General features: G+C 47.2%; 1 protein-coding gene across 3 annotated transcripts in view; it reads right to left on the bottom strand.

Annotated features, from left to right (window-relative positions):
- Positions 1 to 24,292, bottom strand: part of LOC135807198 (leucine-rich repeat neuronal protein 1-like) — a 466,844-nt gene that overhangs the window by 283,057 nt on the left and 159,495 nt on the right. For all 3 annotated transcript variants that reach the window (XM_065321212.1, XM_065321211.1, XM_065321213.1), the window contains exon 7: positions 4,556 to 4,627. In XM_065321212.1, coding sequence (XP_065177284.1) covers positions 4,556 to 4,627 — 72 coding nt within the window. The remainder of the gene's footprint in view (positions 1 to 4,555; positions 4,628 to 24,292) is intronic.

The raw sequence follows: 24,292 nt of genomic DNA, 5'->3' as shown, positions 1-24,292 counted from the left end.
ATGGGCTTTGGTGTGGGGAATATGAGTGCGACGTCTAGTATGTTGAGGAAGACTGTGTGCAGCAGTGTATACTGTATATCTGAAAGTACAGGTGGAGTGTGATGGAGAGGACATGGAGTGCCAACTTCTTCGGCCAGCTACAGATGTTGACCGTGTTTTCGCTGGCGGTTCTCCAGTGGTGCTCCAAACAGGAGGTATTTCGGACACCCAGCTCAGCTGCCTATAGACAATTTGGATGTGGCTGAGTACCTGTCAGCTCATGCTATAAGACCCTGGACAGAGGAATTGATCCGGAAAGGATGAACCAAGGGGCATATCAATTATGTGCAAAAATGACAATCCCATTGCTGTACATAGAATTTCACCATTTCAACAGTGCTGCATATAATACCATTGTAGCAACACTTAGACATGTCCGATCAATCCAAAACTTTCAGACAGTGAACAAAAGGTGTGTTAGATCATTTTTAACCCTTTGGAGTCCGTAACTTTTTGCTTCCACAGAATTTGTGGCAGTCACGAAAATGCGCACACCATTTCCAACATAACTTTGGTTCTACTTCACCGATTTTGAAGATATTGGGCTCGTTAGAAAGCTCCTGATGAGAGAAATACAATGAGCCCAAACTCGCCAAGAGCACTTTTCATTGTCTGCCACAACGCGCCCCAAACGCGAGTCCAGTTCCAGTTCTGAGACTAAATCGGTCTCCTGTAGCCATTTCACTGAATCTAGCTCGGAACTGTTCAAAGTTTTTCGAGTAGAAGCTTACCTTGCCGTGACTTCGCGCTGCGCCGGTCCTGGCACGTGCCGCCTGTCATGAACCTGGGAAAATCCCTTTTTTTCACGCACTGTTGACTCGCAGCACGCAGCGCAGAAAATTCGAAATGTTTGATCGCTCGCCGCTCATACAAATTTCACCGGAGAGACTTCGGACCTATTCAAGGCGATAGCTGAGAGTTTGCTCTACCATCTAGACTCTTCGATTGTTGAATTCGGTCAAGATTTGGCCGAGAACCGAAAGTTTGACTGCGCCCACATGCACACAAAATGCCCATGGTTCGAAATCGAACCATGGACTCCAAAGGGTTAAACAAAAAACTGAAAATCGAATTTTTGGTCTGTGGTCATATTTTAGCGTGCTCTGGCTCATATGGTGGTAAAGACACACCTGGCAATATGGCGGTAAACACACGCCTGCCCACACACGCTCTCTAGGCTGCAAAGTTCTGGCATAGAGCTCTCCTTCTCACCACCACCACCATCAGTTCGCGCCTGGCGCCTGGTCGATGCATGGCTGGCGGTATCCGCCATAGCTGGCTGGTACATCAAGTAGCGCATGGCACATAGATGATGACACAGCAACGACATAGCTCGATTGCGATTGCGAACTTTGCAGCCTAGAGAGCGTGTGTGGGCAGGCGTGTGTTTACGGCCATATTGCCAGGTGTGTCTTTACCACCATATTATCAACCATAAGTACAGCTGCAGTGGTGTCTTCAACTTCATTCTCCAGAGTCAAGCTCCGTATGAAGACATCGAAGAAGTAGATTGCCTGATGAGTCCAGCGGGGACGAAACGTACGTCGCAATCGAGTTATGTCGTTGCTGTGTCATCATCTATGTGCCATGCGCTACTTGATGTACCAGCCTGCTATGCCCGATACCGCCAGCCATGCATCGACCAGGCGCGAACTGATGGTGGTGGTGGTGAGAAGGAGAGCTCTGTGCCTGAATTTTGCAGCCTAGAGAGCGTGTGTGGGCAGGCGTGTGTTTACCGCCATATGGCCAGGTGTGTCTTTACCACCATATTATCAACCGTAATACAAGAGGAACGTTATATTATGTTCACATAACCCGTGGTCCATGACTTATATTTGCACGCAAAGTGCGAGAGAGGGGCGATAGCCAACCATTGCAAGAAAAGAAAAGAATAAGGAAAAATGCAACTCGGATCGTGAGGCAATTAAAGTAGGGTGAAAAAAGGATAAGGAAAAAATGTTACGAGTTATGACTAAGTGTCCATCAACGTAACCAGATCTTATACGGTCAGCGAGTGGTACAAAATGGAACAAAACTGACAAGGAGTACTGATACGTTCGGAGACCTCACACCTAGCTCCAACACTTCTCCAAGACGCAAACCAACAACCTTCCAACTTGGAAGGCTCAGGTTCGGAAAAGTCCAAGTGGAGAAGGAAAACGCAAAGAGCACGAGCTAGGCATCACGGCAACAAAGAATGCCGAACGTTACTGGATGATGACAAAACTAATAAGACTGTTGGACATACAGGCCTTATTACAACTCGACGACGCAAAGCAACAGACCACCCAACTTGGGAGGCTCAAGTTTATGTAACAAACGTAGAAAGGGGAAGCTAACCGAAGACAAATTGTAACAAACCGAAATGTCAACATCCTACTGAGCTTCACTATTATGTATGATGGACTAGTTATGTACAATAACAAGTAGTTCCACACGACGTACGTTTGGCCGTATAGGTCATGGCGGCTCATCAGGTGTGCAAATTCAACTCGGATCGTGAGCCAATTAAGTTATGGTGAAAAAGGATAAGGAAAAAATGTTACCAGTTATGACTAACTGTCCATCAACGTAACCAGATCTTATACGGTCAACGATTGCGACAAAATGGTACAAAACTGACAAGGAGTACTGGGACATTCGGAGACCTGACACCTAGCTCCAACATTTCTCCAAGGAATTACGTATTTCGACTCCACCCTACCGCTGAAGCATCATGCATGGTATACGCTATATGCGCTGTGTGCGATATACTGTGTACGCTGTCATTTGCTTTACATATCTGGTCGTCTTAGACTGAGTTGTTATGTTCGATCAAGTGAAATATACCGTTAACCCACATGCATGCACCTGCCACCGCACACCCAAGTGTGCGTGCACACACCCGCTAGGCCTTGTGGCCAAGCGTAATAATAATTATTATGTATACACACGCATGTATTCCACATTGCAATATGCTTGCAAAACTTGCTCGCACCAGCACACCAATCATAGAACCTAATTGGGGGTTTGCCATTATCTTTTTTTCACATTTGTCACTCTTTGAAATATCACCAATGATAGTAAATTGCCGTGTTAGCAAGAGCCATTGGCCACAAGCCAGTGCATGGCTCATAATTCTTATCGCCTCATAACGAGCACAGCACGGCAATTTGTAACAAGCACAATTGGCAAACATGTCACCCGGCAACAGCAAACGGGTACATCGTTACAAACAAGGCCCCGGCAAACTCAACGGGAACGCACCAATACAAACACGGCCCCGGCAACAGCAAACGGGTACGCCGTTATAAACATGGTGCCCCGGCAACAGCAAACGGGAACGCACCAGTACAAACACGGCCCCGGCAAAAGCAAACGGGTACGCCGTTACAAACATGGTGTCCCGGCAACAGCAAACGGGAACGCACCAGTACAAACACGGCCCCGGCAACAGCAAACGGGTACGCCGTTACAAACATGGTGTCCCGGCAACAGCAAACGGGAACGCACCAATACAAGCTGGCCTGGCAACTTCAAACAGGCACAACTGACAAACTACGGTACCCAGCAACAGCAAATGGGTACACTGTTACAACACCAATCCATCACATCAAGATGGCGCTGCCACAACATTGCAGCAGCAACACAGCAGCCATGTATACGTGGCCCTCAAAGCGATTGCAAAAGGGAGGGAGGGAGAGAAATTACCAGCCTGACACGGAAAGCACTTCTTGTCCAAAGGAAAGACAAACAAACCTGTATTCAACTAGCTACTGCAACGCGCATAAAGGCAACAGTAGCAGCAGCGCAAAAATGCAAATTACAGATCATACTCGGCACAGAATAATAATTAATGATGTGCATCATGAGACCATCTCTGCGCATGTGCCCGCGTGGGCTAACTTGGCTTTGATACTCAAAGCCGGCATTAAAGAAAAAGCAGTTGTCCTCGTGCCATGTGCTCGTTCGTTCCTGACACTTACGAGAATCAGAGGCTTCATAACAAAGCATTTCACACACAGCGTCTACAACACGAAGTTGTATGCCCAGACAATGACATATGTCCGGTGTCGACTGGCGTTTGCATTGTTGCGGTCGGCGATCATGTGCATCCGAGGTGCTCGATCGTCATATCACCGTCCCGTGAATGCATTGCGAGAGTTGGCAATCTCGGAGGGCCGGCTGTGAGGTTTTGGAGACGATGGTGGGCAGGACAGTGCCCTTGCATTTTTCTGGTTTTTGTTTTTGTTTGTTTTTGTTTTTGGTGTTTTTGGTGTTTTTTGTTTTTTTGTTTCTCGTTTTTGCGTTTTTTCACACATACAATTGTTTTCATTTTTTGGTGTTGTGTTCTAATCATTCGCCATGCCACTGTCAATTGTATTCTGTTTGCCCGTGGTGATAGTTCAATCACTACAGCAGATAATAATACTCCCAGATAATCGAGGTTTATTCACCACGTATCCAGCAGTACTCTATATACACACAGTTATAATTGCTGTTCCCTGCGTTCAGTGGTGCAGTTGAGAATACTTACAGGTACTGGAGGTTTGTTAGACCAGTGAACACACCGTCACTTAAAGTCTGGATCTGATTATTGTTCAAATATCTACAAACGACAAAGCACAAAGACAATGTTGTTCTTGCTTAGTTGCGGGTAGTGCACAATACACCGAGTCTAGGGTATAGTGGTTCTAATCTAAAAGGCCGAAACATGACGCTGTTTTCAGGAATAACCTAGACTCCTAACCACAACATGATTCATATGCAACTTGGTTAGGTTGCAGAGTTCACATTATACCACTGAAACATATAGTTTTCGTCATTTTTCTTTCCATTGTCAAGCATGAGGTTTGTTGCAAAGCTAAGAAAACGCAATTTCTAACGATGCATTGTTTGACAATGCAGACAAATAATTGGCCGCCGAAGCATAAACAATAATATATATATATACTGGATTGAATTATTACAAATTGCGTGAAAACTGGATATGACAGTATACCTAAACTGGGACTTCCCCAGGGATTCATAGTCTTTGGCGGATCATGGCAATAGAAAAGGTACAAAAATCCTCGGTCTTCTTTATGGTTCGTTTTAAAATGAATGTATCGTTATGTTGACAATCCCCCCCCTTGTTTAATTGATGAAAAATGGAGCAGAAATAAAGGAAGTGCGTGCCATAAGGTTTGAAGGTTCTGGAAATGTCAATGCATTTGTATATAGTATTTTCCCATTCCGTTTTTGCTCTAGTGTAGCCCTGAGGTTGATTTCCTTATTTATTTCTACCCTTCCTCTCTCCGTACTTCTGCCCCCCCCCCCCCACTCTCATTCCTTCTGTCGTCCACATGTTTCCAAGGAGGCGAAATCGCCTGTTTGTGGTGCGACGTTAAATAAACTTCTACAACAACTACAACACCCTGGCACATTCAATTTTTCTTGACCAGCACCCTGCTCATTTACAGTCCCTTAATTGGTTTAAGTCAGGTGGCACCACCCGAAGCTGCGTTCGTCTCCCCCTAGCTAGGTGTACCCTATTCGTAAATTCCCCTTTCTTTTCCTCCTACTCCACGTAGCTCCAACTGCCTCCCAGTGTTAGGCAAGCTCCAGATATGCCCAAATTCCATACCCTCGTCAGACAGCACTTCAGTATCTCCCAGTAAACAAAATCACAGTCACCACTTTTGCTGCATAGCTCGCTGAGCATCCCATTGATTTGTAAGTTGCTAATCCCTTCCCACTTTGTGAAAGTGCTCTTCATTTTCTTTTTTCTCTTCTTCCGTGGTTGGTCTCACCCTCTCCTCAATTCAATTGGCTGTCTTGACATGCCACGAGGTGCAGAAATAAATAAGTGAAAATAAAATAGGGTTATAGAGGGAAACATGATTTTACATTAGCCACTGTAATGCAGTTCTGAACATGTAGGAAGACTTTGTTGCTCCATTTTCTGTGCGCTGCAATCTAGGTATCCCATACACGTAATTGTAACATTACTTCTCATTCAGCTCAACCGCCACCACTGGACTGCCTTTTTACACTCGTTTTATTGCGACAAGCAGGACCACGGAAAACGACTACATCTTGACAAAACGACAGACCAAAGACCGGCTCAAATAGTCTCGTGCATGCGCACAACACCACCAACCAATGACGCGTGTGACCAAGCCAAAACAAACACGTGACACAAAAATATACCACACAAGGACTAGGGTTTCCCCTCTTGACGGTGCCCATTTACTACTCTGGACATCTGGACATCATCTACCTGTCTTTCAAACTCTCGCTAGGTACGGCTCAGCTAGCTGCAACCTCTCTGTGTAGGATCGCAGGCTGAATGTGCTCGTTCTTCATGCTCTCTTTTTTTTCGTATCACCTGTGATTGCCAGCTGTAGTCGGACGTCCCTTTGCTATTTAGATAGGGACTTAGTGAGATGGAAATAGTGTTGTTCTCCCACTGGTCCCCGCCACACGGCAACGCAAACTCTTGATTGTGTCTCAATTAATCGACGTGGAGACAACAATTTTATAATAGCAATAAAAAGAACAAATTCTGCAGTCATCGCCACACTACAACGAAGTCATGTAAGTTTACCAGAATTAATTTTCTTGTCACATTCATCAGTGGAAAGTCGTGACTGAAGAGTAACCATGCTGAACAATGATTAAATATACATTCAATGATGTGTTACGAGAACAAAATACAGTGCCAAAATAGAAAGAGGGAAGGTGAGACAATAGCAGTGAAGTGAGAGCTAAGTGCAACGGTGGGTGAAAAACTAATAATTATAACGCTAAAACTGTGTAGTGAGACAAACAATCATGCTGTGCACCTACGAAAACAATTTTAACGCAACTACATGTTTCTTCTGCTTACAAAGATCAGGCTTATGCAAACGAATACAAACAGCCTCAAGTACTTTCAACTGACTAGCATACCATGCACGACAAAGAACAGAAAAACTAAAATCATCATACACCTGCAGACACTTAGGGTGAGACAACAAGTGAAGAAAAACTGCAGACTTCTTACGATCACAATCACCATCTGATTCCTCGTCTCCAACAACCGCAATCTCGTCCTCCGTTTCATCTCCCAACTCGTCCTCAGTGTCGTCCTCCGTGTCATTCTCCTCATCAACACTGATCGGTCCCAGGCTCGTTTGACGTTGTTTAACCTCTGTTCGTTGACTCCTCCTTTGATCCTGATGGCAACTTGTTACCATTGTTGTTGTTGTTGTTGTTGTTGTTGTTGTTGTTGTTGTTGTTAAATCTTGTGTTCCCAGTGTCCTCGCCGGTGCTTGATCTCCAGTACTGTAATAATTCATTGAATAATTATCCGTTGATCGTCTAGGTCTTTGAATGTTGATTGTGTTACTTTCTTTGTTGAATTCCGCTCCCTTCAGCCTTGCAAACGTTCTATTGCAAACATACAGTTAAAGACACCTTCGATTTCATTGACGTCCTTCGCTCCCACCCGGTTCCGGCCTCCGCGCATATGTGCTCGTTTGATGTTGTTAGTCTGTTCACGAACGTCCCGTTAGAAGAGACTATCAATATTTGCCTAGATGTGTTGTACCGAAATGATGAAGTTGACACGCCATGGATATCGGAGACGGCGTTCCGGGAACTGATGTTGCTCGTGACGACTGGTGTGGAGTTTTCCTTCGGTGACATTATGTACAGGCAGGTTGATGGGGTAGCCATGGGCTCTCCATTGGGTCCAGTTTTAGCGAATGTGTTTGTTGGTTACTGCGAGTCACTGATTGCAGAACAGTTGTGGCCAGCATTGTACGTTCGTTTTGTTGATGATTCCTTCACCTGGTTTGATTCTCTTGAAGATAGCCAAATCTTTCTTGGTATTCTAAATGACCTACATCCTTCCATACGTTTTACGTGTGAACACGAACAAGCCAACAAACTTCCCTTTCTAGACGTCCTTGTGGAAAAGTCTAGTCAGGGTACCGTAACATCTGTGTACAGAAAGCCTACATTCACCGGCCAGTACATAATGTTTGACTCGTATTGTTCGTACCAATACAAGGTGAATTTAGTGCGTAACTTGGTGGATCGAGCAGAGCGTATTTGCTCCTCTTCCAAACTAGCTGAAGAACTGGAAGTTCCTTAAGTCCGTTTTTCTAAAGAACGGGTACCCTGATGATCTATTGAAGGAACTCATGAGCGAAAGGCTGGATAAAAAGGAAAAACGTTTTGGCCCGGACAAATGTCCCACGTATCTTTCTCTCCCCTGGAAAGGTAACCTCTCATTATCCATGAGTCGCTTGGTACGGAAAATTGTACAGCAAACTTACTACGCGGTACATTTTGAACCCGTTTTCACAACTGTACGTGCGTTCACGGTGAGGAAGGATGTCCTACCAACCCAACTTGCATCTAAATTGGTATACCAATTTGAGTGCCGACAATGCGGTAGTCGGTACGTTGGTAGGACTCTTCAACATCTGAACGCACGTATCAAGCAGCACGTCCCACTGCATATGCTGACTGGCTCGGCACGGGCACTGCGACCAAAACGCGGCAGGCCACTGAAGAACCCTCGGCCACAGCCATCGTTAGCACAATTTCCGTCATCGGCAATAGTGCCTCCATTACCCGTATCGAGAGCCTTGGAGTCGGGTAATGGGCATATTGTCACCACAACACAATGCACCATAACAACACAAGATAACACACCACAACAACATTCAGCTACAGACCAAAGTGGACGCTGTGATGAGGTAATGCCCTCATCGCCGTCTTTGCCGTTGCCTCCCCCAGAACCGCCACCTACATCTATCATCGGCGGTGCTGGGGCGTAGTCTGTGGTGTCGGTGGCACGTGCATATATGGATGAGGCAAGCACTGATTGTGAACAACGAGAAAGAAGGCTGAAGGGAACGGAATTCAACAAAGAAAGTAACACAATCAACATTCAAAGACCTAGACGATCAACGGCTAATTATTCAATGAATTATTACAGTACTGGAGATCAAGCACCGGCGAGGACACTGGGAACACAAGATTTAACAACAACAACAACAACAACAACAACAACAACAACAACAACAACAACAACAACAACAACAACAACAACAACAACAACAACAACAACAACAACAACAACAACAATGGTAACAAGTTGCCATCAAGATCAAAGGAGGAGTCAACGAACAGAGGTTAAACAACGTCAAACGAGCCTGGGACCGATCAGTGTTGATGAGGAGATTGACACGGAGGACGACACTGAGGACGAGTTGGGAGATGAAACGGAGGACGAGATTGCGGTTGTTGGAGACGAGGAATCAGATGGTGATTGTGATCGTAAGAAGTCTGCAGTTTTTCTTCACTTGTTGTCTCACCCTAAGTGTCTGCAGGTGTATGATGATTTTAGTTTTTCTGTTCTTTGTCGTGCACGGTATGCTAGTCAGCTGAAAGTACTTGAGGCTTTTTGTATTCGTTTGCATAAGCCTGATCTTTGTAAGCAGAAGAAACATGTAGTTGCGTTAAAATTGTTTTCGTAGGTGCACAGCATGATTGTTTGTCTCACTACACAGTTTTAGCGTTATAATTATTAGTTTTTCACCCACCGTTGCACTTAGCTCTCACTTCACTGCTATTGTCTTACCTTCCCTCTTTCTATTTTGGCACTGTATTTTGTTCTCGTAACACATCATTGAATGTATATTTAATCATTGTTCAGCATGGTTACTCTTCAGTCACGACTTTCCACTGATGAAAGTGACAAGAAAATTAATTCTGGTAAACTTACATGACTTCGTTGTAGTGTGGCGATGACTGCAGAATTTGTTCTTTTTATTGTGTCTCAATTCTTATTATTATAACAACAAAATGACGAAGGCGCAGAAAGAGAATGGAAAACAAAGGTCAAACGAAAAGACAACAGGAAAGACAAAAAGAAACCACAAAGAACAAGCAGTAATAAAGCTAAAACAAATCCATACTGGCCAACCACCTAAATCTCTATACCTTGACAAGACATGCAGAATCCATGGATTTCTCTCAAAATTCCTGAATAGCTCGAAAACAAGACAAAGACGTTTTCCCGCAAAAAACATTCGACGGCATAGACTGCAGGTCTGCGTACAGCACGGTTCGAGTCTGCAGTGCAGTTCGAACAGTCGGCACCCACGCCTGCCACTAAGGATCTTACAGGCTAGGCTGGTCAGGTCTTGAAAGTGCCGTGCACAGTTCGAAGTGTGAGTGGGCACTTTAATTTTTGAAGAAAAAAGAACTGGACGTTCGAGGTGAATCCATGGAGCGTTCAGGAACATTCTGTATCAGACAAAAATTCGACTTTACTGGGAGTTTGTTTCAAATCAATCAGAACAATATCACGCCTTCGGTGCTCAATGAAGCGATCGCACCAGATGGTGAAATCCCACAGAATCTTGATCTTCTGGTCCTGCGGAGAGATGTTGGCGTCTGAAATATCTCTTGTTTCAGGCACGTTACCCGCGGGTGCATGATGCTTTTGGACCGATCACAGTGGTGCTTGTAGTACTCGTCTTCACAAGGTATCCCATGTACACGCAGAGGCCAGCCGATTATGACGCTCCAAGTAATTCCGTCCAGCGAGCTTTGAACACTCGCATAGGATATGGGCAACCGACTCGCCTGCCTTCACACAAATTTGAGACAGGGGGCTTCTGCTGGCCTGATGGAAGATTTGGGCCTTGAGCAGGTTAGTTGCCAAGGCCTGGTGTTGTGTCGCGATCCTCAGGCTCTCCGTGGTCTTCTTGAGACCAGCCTTTGTCAGCCAACTCCAGGTGTTCTCGATGGTCAGTTGTTCTGTTTGCCGTACAAACTACCCATGCAAGGGTTTCTGGGTCCGCGCCAAGAGGTGTTCTTGTTGAAGCCGCACTTCACCACCTGTTAGGTATCCGGTGGGGCATCCAGATGTGGCCTCAGAATGAGCGCGGGCAAGCTTCATGAGTTCCGCATCTGACTGAAACACATAACGCTGCAAATTGCTTTTCTCCATGGTGACAACATCATGGATACTTTGCAAAGCACGTCCACCCTCCTTGCGACTGACGTACTTGCGGGCTACATCAACGCGTGGATCGAGAGCTCCATGCATAGTCATAAGCTTGCGCGTTCTTCGGTCAGCAGATTTTAACTCGTCCTGCGTCCATGCCAAGATACCAGCACTATACCATATCAAAGCCACAGCCAAGGTGTTCATGGCTGTGATGATGTTGTGGGCGTTTAGAGCTGAACGGAGTAGTCGTATGAGGCAGATGACGAACAGCAGTGGTGATATGGAGTCCCCCTGGAAAATCCCATGCTGAATGGCCGCCGATCTCAAGTTGTTGGTGCCGTTCCAACAGTCAACCTTCCCCTGAGCCATGCTAACAGCATTAGGTCTGAGTACGGATTATTGTATGCCAAACAGTTCCTATATTATTATTTCTCACCGGCAGAGCGCAGCGAGATAGGCGAGAAATGATTTCTCGAGAAATATTTTCAGTTGCAAATATAGCATCTGGTGTGTTCTTACTTGTTGCTTCGTTTCCTGACTTTTTCAGTCAGTTTTGAGTCTCGCCAGTGTACCTGCGATCCCACCCTTCATTTCTGTGCATGTTATCATTGCTTTTATCACTGTTTGCCGTGATGTGCTTGCCATGCCTCATCATCATCATCATCATCATCATCATCATCATCATCATCATCATCATCATCAGAACCCTTCCTGCATTGTACCAGCAGCACGAGCGGCGTAAGTGGAACGAATATGGGCCAAGAGTCACAAATGTAGAAAGAGCCGCTTTCACACCTCTCGTGTTCTCTGTGCATGGTGGTTGTGGGAGGCTGTGCAATGTGTTCCTCAAGAGACTGTGCCAGATGCAGGCCGAGTCATCGGGATCTCACTATTCCCAGGTCATTGGTTTACTCCGCTGTCGGCTGTCTTTTGCTTTGCTGCGTGCTGCTGTGTTGTGCATACGTGGGGCTCGGTCACGGTACCACCATCCGGCGAGATGTTTCCATGATGTCTCGATTGCCGTGGCCGAGTCAGGTCTAGTTTGTTAAGTATCGTGCTGTGTCCTGACTGTGCATGCGGGATTGGTATGGCGCTTACCCTTTTGTTGCGGTTTTGTTGCTTTCATGCCTTTAAGCATGTAATTGTGTTCAATTGTTGTATTTCATGGAAAAACGATCTTTGCGTTGGATTCATTTAAACTATTATTTGTGTAGGGTTCCACTCCTTCATCATCATCATCATCATCATCATCATCATCATCATCATCATCATCATCATCATCATCATCATCATTTGAACAGCCTCTTCTACGGGCAAGCAAAAACGCAATACATCAAAATTCAAATAGAATGAAAAAAGAGAGGAAAATGAACACAAAGTGCACTGGAACTCAATATAAAAAGGAACGCAAAGTGCAGTTGAACACAATGAGCATGGGCATGGGGCCACCAATCGGAGAAGACCGGCTCATAATGGAAAATAAAAGAACAAACATAAGACACCCGTACACATCAACGTGCTCTAAGGGTATGGCAGCTTGTTAAAAAGCTGTGGCGCTGGCGCTTGTATGATGCCCGCGAACCACGTATGCAGGTAATACACCAGCGGAGCAAACACAGCGACAATACAGATCGAAGTTGTCCCATGACTACAGAATAATGTAACTCAGGATTTTTCTCAACAACAAGCGATACCAAATTTTTCAAAAAACGAGACCCCTCTGGCCCACACATGCCTGAAGTTGAAAAAACTAACGGTGTAAATGATGCTCTCTCTACAATATTTACACGGGCACAATATTCTCTCTTTTTGGCCTGTTCATGGGTCTTCAGCTGACGCAGGACGTCTGTACGCGACAGCAGGCTTGCCTTCGGGTGTGTTACTCGTTCATCAAAAAAGGCATCCTGCTGCCGGGTCCAGAAGCCCCGCGCCCTGATATCCAGACGCGCCTCCAAAGACCGGTTCGCAGTTCGATGTGGTAGTGTTTCTCCTTCGAACGGCTTGAGAAGAGGCTCCTTCTCCACATCTGGTAGTATTTCCCGAATAGCTTCTGACAGAATGTCCCGGATCTCGTTATGTCTTGCAATTGGGTAACCACCCGCCGGGCAACTCATGGCATGATCTATTGTCATGTCTTGCCCACAAATACAGGAACTGGACACTCCCTCCAATGACAAACCATATCGAATACAAACAGCATCACGAAAATCCGATTTGTTCAGGATTGAACTGGGCGTTATGAAAGACGGCATGGAGGATAACCAATTTGAAACACCCTTCTCACCAGCCGTTTCCAACAAAAGCTGTTGCGCCGGCGGTAGCATGGGGCGCAACTGTGCCACTCTTTCATCCTGTTTCTTTTGCCGCTGCTGACGTGACTGACGTGCCCGCTGCCGAACACCCCCGATGGCATCAAGGGTAACATCTGCGCCCGAGCCTCCGGCTGCGTCATCCAGGCTAGTGATCCCCGGCCGTGGTACAGGATGTAGGCGGAAATCATCGGGTAGAGATGACGATAAAATCAACCCGGGAGAATGGCCCCGAACGTTGTGAGGCTGTTCCGCGCCCGCAACGGTCAGAGGCTGTGTGGAGGACTGGTATGGAGCAGCAGGTGCCTCTTCTGGAGGCGTTAATGTATCTGGCGGTACAATCAGGCGCACGAACGGCTCAGTAATCTTTGTTGAGGCCGCATACTCCACAGGCGCCAGGGAAGGCAGAATCGGCACAGCAAGACCACCACATCTCGTTGGCAGAGACAGAAGCTCCCGCTGTGAGCTATTGGGGTCGAACTCATGGCCCAGGAGAGCTGGCAAAAGCTCCGAATCGATAACCTGGCCAGGTACCTGAAGAACCTCAGGGCTGTGCTGTGTGGCACGGAGATGGTATTGCCACCGGCCAGCCAGACCCTTGGTTAACACCACGTATGCCGCGTGTGGCTGGGTCCTCGCCAGTCCAGCCAGAGACTTGAGTTCTTGTGCCCAGCAACGCGACTTTGCGGATATACATTCTTCGGTATACCTGGCCGATCCCAGCACACCGCCCAAGTATCGGGCTCCTTCGGCTGATATAGTCACCCCGGTACCGTCAAACACCTCTCTCGCTCGATCGAGGTGCTCTGGCTTCGTAACGAGGATGGTCTTGGCTGCATTGGCGTGGTAACCATATCCGCGGCCAGCCTGTTCCAGAGTATCCCAGTACTGTCGGAGCTGCAGGAGTCTATCCGCCGCCGCATCGTCATCTGCATACCAGGACTGGACGACCGACGGGCAAGCCGCTGCCAGGTGCTTCACCAGAGGTGCTGTGGCAACAGCATACACTGCCATTGCCAATGGGTCCCCTTCGCATGTCCCTTCCTGTGACAATATCTCACCGCCACCAGCAACGAAAAGGCGAATTGGCGAGCTGTAGGTGTTGGCAAACACTTTGCCTAGAGCAGGGCAAATGCGGGGAACGTTATGGAGTGCGGCCTGACGATTAAGCGAGTTGAATGCATTTGATGCGTCGACCAACAATACTCCTTCCGTATTTGGTCCAGCGAACATGGACGTCATTGCGTGAACTGAGGCTTCGCAGGCTGATGGAACACCAACACATGTCTGGTGGGGGGCAGTTACGCGGAGGACGTCGTGTTCCGTGATCCTCGCAATAGCTCTGCAGATCAGTCTCCTATGCACCTCACCGACCGCGATTGGGCGCACACCTGGTTGTTTGTCGAGTGGAATCAGGCGAGCCGATGTAAACCCCAACATTGATTCCGGCTCCACGGTCACCGTGCACAGACATTGTGCGGCAGCAGCCAATGCAGAGCAGAGAGTATCTGAAGCCTTCTTAAAACACGTCAGCATTCTACACCATGCATCAGAATCCAGGCCGGACGGGCCCGACGATCCGTGCATCCGCCGGCTTAATTTACGAATCAGCTCCGGTGTGATTCTCTGGAACAAGATGTTGTTGGCTTCGGCCGGATCACCAGGAAGGAGGACATCTTCGGAAGGCTGAGTCGCGATGGGGTGCTTCTCCAGCAATACCTCACGAACTGTAGCACCTGTGGACGGATTCCCAATTTCATCCATTCCCAGAACCCTTCCAGAGGATGCCGGGTCCAGATACCTGATGGCTGAATGGATGCGTCCCGAGAACACCAGCCTGCTGAACTTGACGTCATCCAGTTCCTCTGGGCGGTCCGGTGCCGTAGGGACACGCCTGGGAAGATGAGCCTGAATGCAGGCACACTCCCCGACTAGTTCCTTGATGGCTCCTCGTTGCCATAGACCCATACGGCGGCGCAGATGATCCGCCTGATTGCATCATCATCATCATCATCATGAGGTTTTTCAGGCCAGGTCGGCGAACACCTCTGTCGAGGCTCGCCTTGATGTGAGCGCTCGAGGCTTCTGGACTCGTGGGCAAGATGCATTTTTTGATGTAAGGGTGTTTAATCCTGACGCTTCTTCCTACGCGTCCAGAAGCCTGGACGCGCTCTTCCGGCAACATGAGGGCGCTAAGAGACTGCAATATCAGGAGAGAGTAGTCAATGTTGAGCGTGGTGCCTTTGCACCTCTTGTGTTTTCCGTGAATGGGGCTGCTGCGCCGGCATCCACGGCCTTCCTCAGGCGCCTTTGCCTCCTTACAGCTCAATCTTCGGGAGGTAGCTATTCGTCGTTGATGAGTTATTATCGTTGTCGGGTGTCTTTCGCGCTGCTACGTTCCGCTGTGTTGTGTGTCAGGGGTGCTCGGTCGGCCCGTCATCGTCCAGTTCACATGCTTCGTGAGGTGGCGATGATACATCAAGTAGTACTAAATAATTGAGAGGCTTTGAATCGTTTTTATCAAAATCAAAATATTTGCCGGGTTGGAAGGTGGGATCAATCATCATCATCATCATCATCATCATCATCATCATCATCATCATGTGACCAAGCCGCTTTTACGGGCAACAATATTATGAATATGAAACGCAAGGTATTGTAAGAGCAATTTTCTGAAAATAATGTTAAAACACGAAATAATTTATAGAAATGCATTATCACACCGTAGCCACTTTTATGGGCAAATTCCAATACAAGGCAATAGGAAAACGAGGATCATCATCATCATCATCATCATCATCATCATCATTGGAAACGGCCTCTTGTACGGGCTTGAAACGGTGATAACCGAGATTATGTGCAAAAATCGTGATAGATATTCAGGTAACAATATGACATTTAACAGTTGAATGATTAGTACCAAGTAGATATTCAAATGCTGATTATTTTACGAGATAGATATTGAATGACAGATGATGTTACTTTACCAAATAGTTATTTATAAAATGTGATGTTATCCATAGTGATATTGTTGAGAGGCATAGCTTAAAAATTCACTATGCGGCCAAACGACACTGGGCCACAAAGGAATTCACCCGCCGTCTGTTATAAGACCCTCGGCAACCACGAAAGCGCGTAATGGCCCACCTCAAGAGGCAAAACGACAGGCGGGTACGCAACATACCCATGACAACAGGATATTTGAGATCCTGGCTTCTCTCTACAAAGAGAGAGGCAAGAGACTTTAGGAATTGAGTTGTCTCAGGCCCGCTGAAACCATAAGTCGAGAATACCAGTGGGGTGAACGATCCTCGCTCGACATTCACAACGCGGCTGGCATATTGATTCTTTTTTGCCCGTTCATGGGACTTCAGCTGACTCAAGGCTTTTGATCGAGACAACACGGACGCTGCGGGATGGGTAATCCGCACATCAAAAAAGCGTCTTGTTGCCACGACCAAAAGCCCCGAGCCCGCACGTCAAGACGAGCCTCAGTACTTCTGTTGAGCGAACGCCCTCCTGATAGATCCTCATCACCGCACGGCAATAATCTAGGCTCGGTCTCGACGCGATCATCATCATCATCATCATCATCATCATCTGCGTTGCCGAAAAATAATAATAGTAAAATTTTAAAAATAATATTAATAAACGGCATTATGCAGCTACGTAAGCAGTAGATGGACAGTGCGACTGCCAGGCACCTCTGTCAGATGCCAGCTGGCAATTCTTATGCAGAGACAAACCAATCCACGAAACGATGTTGTCAGCAAAGGAAATCTTCGGACGACCACGCTTTCTCTTACCATCCACGACACCAAACATCACGTCACGTACAAGCTCGCAGCCAGATGGGCGGCATGTGTGCCCGAAATAGGTCAGTTTGCGTATCCTGACCCTGGCTAGCAGCTGTCTCTGTACTCCCAACTCCACCAGGATACTGTCATTTGTGCGCTTCTCCATCCAGGATACTCTGAGCAGACGTCGGTAGCACCACATTTCTGCTGCCTGTATTCGTCGTTCATCTGTCTTCCGCAGAGTCCAACTCTCAGCTCCATACAGCAGGACAGACCACACTAAGACGTGCATTATCCGGATTTTCAGCTGTCTGGGTCGAAAAACAACATTGCAACGAATACAATGCCATAAGCGCGAAGGCCTTTCCCACTTGAGAACTGGTGGTTTGCAACATTCTCCCCACCAAAGGGCTTCTCACCGCCGTACAACAATTCACACAAGTCAAAAACGATCCTGGGCTCTGACTACGCGCCCAGAACGCGTCATCCCCTGCTGCGGTGGTGATGGTGGTGATAATGGTGCTGACTGTTCAGACGCTGGCTGATGAGGGACGATAGCAGGTTGAGCGGCATCGGCAGGCCCAGGAGCCACGTCCTGTGACGATACTTCTAATGGCACTAACCTCTGGATCGGCCTACACAGGGTACTGGTACTCAACTTAACCTTGGCAACACGACGCTTACCATCTCGCCCAAGAAATAACTCGACGATCCGTCCCGAACGCCAGAACTGCTTGCGCTTGATATCATCGAGAACAAAGACTACATCACCCACAGCTAAAGGGCGCGACATGGTCTGTTGGTGCTTGTTCAGCTGACTTAGGTACTCCATCTCCCAACGATGCTTGACATGCTTCAGTGTCCGACTGCCACTTTGGCCTTGGCAAATACCAAGTGTGACTGTCCATTGACGACTGCATACAAAGAACATCCAAACGCTTTCTAACTGGCATCCGCGAAGGCATGAAGCGCAATCGGCGTGTCAAGATTGAAGCAAATCCAACGTGGTATGTCAATGCTCACCACTTCGGCCAACTCTCCCCACCATTGCGCACATGCAGTTGGGATGACATCAGGCAACTTATCATCCCAGTCGCATCCGACTTTCCAGGCTTGCTGTAGCAGTATCTTTCCCGGCACAACTGCCGGTGCTGCTAGACCTAGCGGATCAAACACTGACGCAACACACTTAAGGAGGGATCCCCGGGTCCAAACAGACGGCCTATCGGACTCGCCTAGCGCTGCTATGCTGAGCAAGTCATCACTGGTTTTTCATTTCAGACCGAGGACTTTATCTCCGGCCTCTGGATCGCACGGGATTTCGTTGCCTCGCCACTTGCGTAACTCCATGCCAGCATCTGTAAGCACACGCACGCTGAACTCTTGCATCTTCTTGGCTTCCGAGGCATTTGAGACACTAGAGACCAAATCGTCAACGTAGAAACTCGTGAGCAAGAGATCAATACGGTCTCGCTCTTTGGGTGCAGACAGCGCCCGTAGCTCCTTCAAGTGATGCTGAATCACCGCAGTAAGCATGTATGGCGAGCAATTTACGCCAAATGGCAATTTCGTTAGCCTCCAGGTTTACAGTTCATCGCTGTCGCTTCGACCGGGCCACAAGAAACGCAGGTACGGACGGTCTTCGGGATTAACCGCGACCATGAAGAAAGCCTTGTGGATGTCCGCTTGCAGCGCGCTCTTAAATTCACGTAACATTAATAGCATACCTGCGAGACTCGGCAATAGTTACGGCCCGGGGTCAACCATGTCGTTCAACGACTTGCCATCTAGAGCCGTCACCGAGGCATTGAACACCAATCTTAACTTCATGGTTGCAGCGTTCTTGCCGAATTATTATTATTATTGTTATTATTAGTGCTATTAGGAGTATAATAGAGGCCAGACAACAACGAGTTCATGGAATTTTTAAGGATTTTTATGTTATTCAAAATCGATTTTCGTGTTCCGCTCATCAGTGAATAGTATCGGAACTGAGGGTACTGTGTACAAAAATAGAACATTTTATAACAGCATAATTAAGTGTGAACAAAAAAGGAAGTGCTACAGCATTACAGAATAGGTGTCAAACATAGTGCTAACATATATAACTGAGTGCAGGCACAAAGCATGAGGTGATACAGTGCAACATGATACAACATTTACATCTGATAACCAGCTACGAGAACAACTTTAGCGCGACTACATGCTTCTTTTGTTTACAAAGAACAGGATTATGCACACGAATACATACAGCTTCCAGAACCTTCAATTGTTATTATTATTCTCAATTCATGGATGACATGGTGTCAACCAATATTATGAATGAGGGCTACCAGCCATGGAATAAAAGAACAAGAAGAGGCAAAAATGCACACGCAAAATATGGCAAGTTAAATGAAAATGAAAATGAAATAAAAAGTAAATCAATCCAAAACCAAAATCCATTATCAAAACCAATCAAAAACCCACATGAATTGTACAGGTAGCGTATGTGATTTACTTTGGAGCTTGAAGTAATACACAAAGAGAATGAAAATCAACGATTAGTAATTGAAGATCGACGTACGTGTATATTTATCAAACTTAAAAACGCATTGAGGGTGTTGCTGGACTTATTGCTGAGGAAGAGAATCCCATAATTGGTATGCTAGGAATACAGGCCATTTGCTCATGGAATTTTTTCTTGCAATCGGAAAACGAAGCGAGTTCCGGCTTGTTGAGGATTCATTGAAGCAGTTTAAGGAATGCTGCACATGCTGAGGGGCAGTGATAAGTTTGATTTTGTGAATGTATACGCAAGAGGATTGGTCAATGTAATGTTTCAGAGGAAATGTACAGCAATTTTCAAAGAGAACGGCTATGTTGGTCTCGGGCGGCAAACGAAGTATTGCCCGGAGAATCCGTCGATGCACAATATCCAGCTTTGCAAAGAGGCCTTTACCAGCGCCACACCACACCACACAGCAATACAAAAAAAATAGGCAAAACGTATGTATGATAAAAGATCTTTCGGCATTCTGGTGAAATGTAGGGGAGATGGCCATAAAGAATACCGACGACTCAGCTTGCCCGCTTTTCCAGATTCTGGAAATGGTGGGACCAGTCCAATTTGCTATCAAGTGTAACGCCAAGGGCTTGTGTCGAGAGGTTATAGGTATCGGGGTAGGATCATCGGGAAATGGAAAATAAAAGTTTGAAGATGTGCAACATCTGGTGACGCGTTGGGGACGACACACATGATCTCGGTCTTGGCGGAGATCGGCCGGAGTTTCCACTTTCGCATCCACTTGACCAGACAGTCTATTCCTACCTGCAGGTCTTGACACGCGACGGGGAGCGACCGGTGACTAGCCAGCAGAGTGGTGTCGTCCGCATATAGCGAGGTGTTGGGAATTGCACCGATATCATTCACATACATTAGAAAAATCAGGGGCCCCAGAATTGATCCCTGGGGGACACCAGAACACACGCGTTCATGGTGGGACAATTGACCCGAGATATTTACTTGCTGTGAGCGACCACACAGGTAACTCGAATACACGATGATGCGGTACATAGTACCCGGCATCGCTCTCACATGACTCCAGCTCAATTGCTCCAAGCTCGCGGTACTCCCTGATCAGCACATCATCATAGAGCGTACGCTTCCCATTCCTCTTCAACTTTTCAAGAAGCCGCGTTGCGATGACTCTAGCTTGAGCATAGTTATCCATTGGGCGACTCTCATTTCGCCATAATAGACCCGCTTGGTACCCGCTGCCCTGGCGACATAGCGGGAAAGATGGCAAGTGCTCATGTTGTTCCGGAGGTTCATCCGACTGCCATAGTTTGTCGATGTGGGCTGGGACACATGACACAGTCACCGGCTGACTGTTTCGACTGGGTGCAGAAGCTGGACCAGATAATACACTACCGATCTCTGTGTTCCACACCGTATCGCCATTAACATCCTTCTTGCTGTGCAGTTTGGCGTTGACATAGTCTGCACCAATCAGTATGTGTACTTCGTCTGATGGCCCTTGTTGAGGCTTGTCACACAGCTCTACTCCCCAACTGTGCCACTGGGCAATGGCCTGCGGACTTGCGCACTTCAGGTCCAGCTCTAGCGTTGGCTTCACGAATGCGCGTACCAGAATGCTAGCAGAGCTACCCTGGATCGTGATGGCGTACTTATCCATGCGCTGTTTGGTTGGTTTCGCGCCGAACGGCTTCACCTCTACATTTTCAACCCCAACGTGTTCTCCATCGATTGCTGACACCAACGCTGCAGTCACAAATGACGCCTCAGCACCCGAGTCCAGGAACACGCGAACCTTCGCCTTTCGATTTCTTCCCTCAACTCGTGCCACTCCGGTCATCAGCCGAACACTTGGCAGGTGTAGACAGCACGATCCAACATTCTTCTCCGTTATTGTCTCAGCCGGTTTCTCCCGGCTGTAACCTGCTCTATCCAACACATCATGTATTAGCATATGGTGCTTCCTCTGGCATTTCGTGCACCTCGAGCCTTACCGACATTTCCTGGCCATATGGTCATACATGATACCTAGTTCAAGGAGAGTCTCTCTCGCTGCAGAAAACCCTTTCTCCCTTCCCGTGGCAGCGACTTTTGCTGCTTCTCTGCATCTGCGACCGATATCGCCATGCACTGAGCCGACGCAGTGGGCCTTGGCACGGATAGTTTTACTGGCTTCCTGGCAGTATCACCCTGTCGTCCGTGCGCCACCTGGTAAGACGCCCCGTGCTCCTGTACCTGGCGCAGAGACATCCCGTAGCACTGTCGTTCGACCAGGTACATCTTCATCTCAGTTCCGCATTGATCCAAGATTACCTGCTTTGCCATTGCTTGCAGCACAGAGGCCATTTTACCAATATCAGCGCTATACTTGGTGTCCACCTCGCTATCTTACGTCATAGCGAGTGTGGCCCACACCTCTACCTCTCTGCAAACACGGACAACGTATTGGTGAAAAGACTCGTCTGACCGCTGCTTGCCTGTCAACAATGTCTTCCACGCTTTATCCGGAGTCTTTCCGACCTAGGCAAGCAACTCTCGCTTTGCTTCCTCGTAATTATTGCGTCCAATACACATCCTCTCGGCTTTGCTACCCGCTAGCGCGATGCGCAATCGCAGCAGCCATTAGCTTTCTTCAAACTCGTTCTTGTAACAGATGTCCTCGAATAGGTCAAGGTAACGCTCCAATGGATTGCGTTCCATCATATGAAGGTGTTTTCTTCAACGGTTTATGCCCACCGCTGTGACTGGGAGCTTCCGCTGTACCTATCATCGCACACTCACTGGCGACTTTACCATCACCCTCATACGCCTTGGCTATACGCTCGTTAATCTCCTTGAGCGTTTTTTCCAAACTCGGTTCGGAGCGCCTCCTCCCGCCGCCTGGCACTGCGCTCCTCACGCTCCTCGTGCTGTCGGAGCCTCTGCTCCAAATGTTTCCTCAACTCACCGCCTTCCAATCCTAACAGAATTATATTGGCGATAAAGCAGGCTTCCAACTTATGTAGCTGTTATGGTTCCTCTGCCATGCTCGCTTGTATCCTGGCGTGGTCGCCAAATGTTATGAACCCTCTGAGATTCTCTAAATTGTCAGGATCGAACGACCACACGGCACGAGGACAACTCTTTTCTCTTCCACAGTATATTTCACTTCATCAAATAATGAACAATGAATACTAATAACACCAGCTATTTATAGCATGCAAAAACAGTGTACATGTATATCACAACATACACATACAAAATATGACATGACAGCGTATACTGCAAACCGCCCACAGCGCATATTGCGTATGCCATGCAGCAACATCAGCGGTACGCGGAGTCGAAATACAACATTGCAACGAATACAATGCCATAAGCGCGAAGGCCTTTCCCACTTGAGAACTGGTGGTTTGCAACAATGGTGGTACGACCCTCACACCAATGCCATCATGTTTTGTTACATACACACACATTCTCTAAATCTCTCACACACACTCATTCTCCAAATCTCACACTCACACACCATTGGACGCCCATCGCCGAAGGCGATGATAGCGATGCTACAGCAGAAGCCATAGCAGCTTGTGCTGGGATTGCATCATTCAACAACTTGCAAAGCTAAAGAATTTACCGGCACTATTCAGCCTGGTCTACACCACACAGCTATAAAGTGGCTTTTTCTGGCCAGTGAATTCCTACTTTTTGGTCTTTTTTCATTTTTTTCCCCACACACATCACACCATATACTCCGGCATGCACTGGCTGTTGAAAACCACCCAGGAGAATGAGAGAAAAGTCAGAAGAAGTCTGAGAAAGAGAAAAAAGACGTGTGTGACCATATTCGTCGGGAATCGAACCCGCAACCTCTCGATTGGAAATCGCTGCACATACCACTGCACCATATGGGACACACGATGCACACACACACACACACACACACACACACACACGGGCGCGTATGCCCACAATACTCATCCCTTCATTCTCACACCTACCGCACACAAACTTGCACCTGCGCTTATTCAAACACCTACACGCACTCTCTTTCACACGCATGCACACAAAATACACACGCACACACACACACACACACACACACACACACACACACACACCTTGACCTTTGACGCCCCCTCTCCAGTGGAGATGATAGGCTACTGAGTTGGGCAGTACTTGTTTGTTTGTTTGTTTCTTTTATTTGAATTCGTTTAGAGCACAGGCAATTCTGCCTTCTCACCAGAGGAAAAACCTCCGGTTTCTGCTAAGAACGAATATAATATTATGAGAGAAGGAAATATTAAAAAGAATCATAACATGATAATTCCAAAGCACAAGGTTTGTATATAATTCAAATGGGTGTGTGTATGTGTAAGCATGCAGTGAAGAAAACACCGAGAAAACATGCAGTAATGTGTAGGGATGCCGAGCAAGGTGGTTACAAATTACAATTAATTCTGTTCAGAGCCAGTTTAAAGGCAACCGCCGCACTGTGGAGGCGAATATCGCTGGGAAGGGCATTCCAAAGAGTGCTTCCCACAAATGTCAATGACTGACGACCGGAAGGTCCAGGAAGGAAAGGCACTTGCAGTAGCCGCTGCTCCTGTCCTCGAGTAATTCGGCGATCATCCCGGGATGCTTGGCCTGTGTTAGCCATCAACTGAAAGTAGGTGCA

Source organism: Sycon ciliatum, chromosome 1, assembly GCF_964019385.1.
Source record: "Sycon ciliatum chromosome 1, ocSycCili1.1, whole genome shotgun sequence".
In the NCBI taxonomy this organism is placed as follows: domain Eukaryota; kingdom Metazoa; phylum Porifera; class Calcarea; order Leucosolenida; family Sycettidae; genus Sycon; species Sycon ciliatum.
This window is presented reverse-complemented; position numbering and strand designations above follow the sequence as displayed.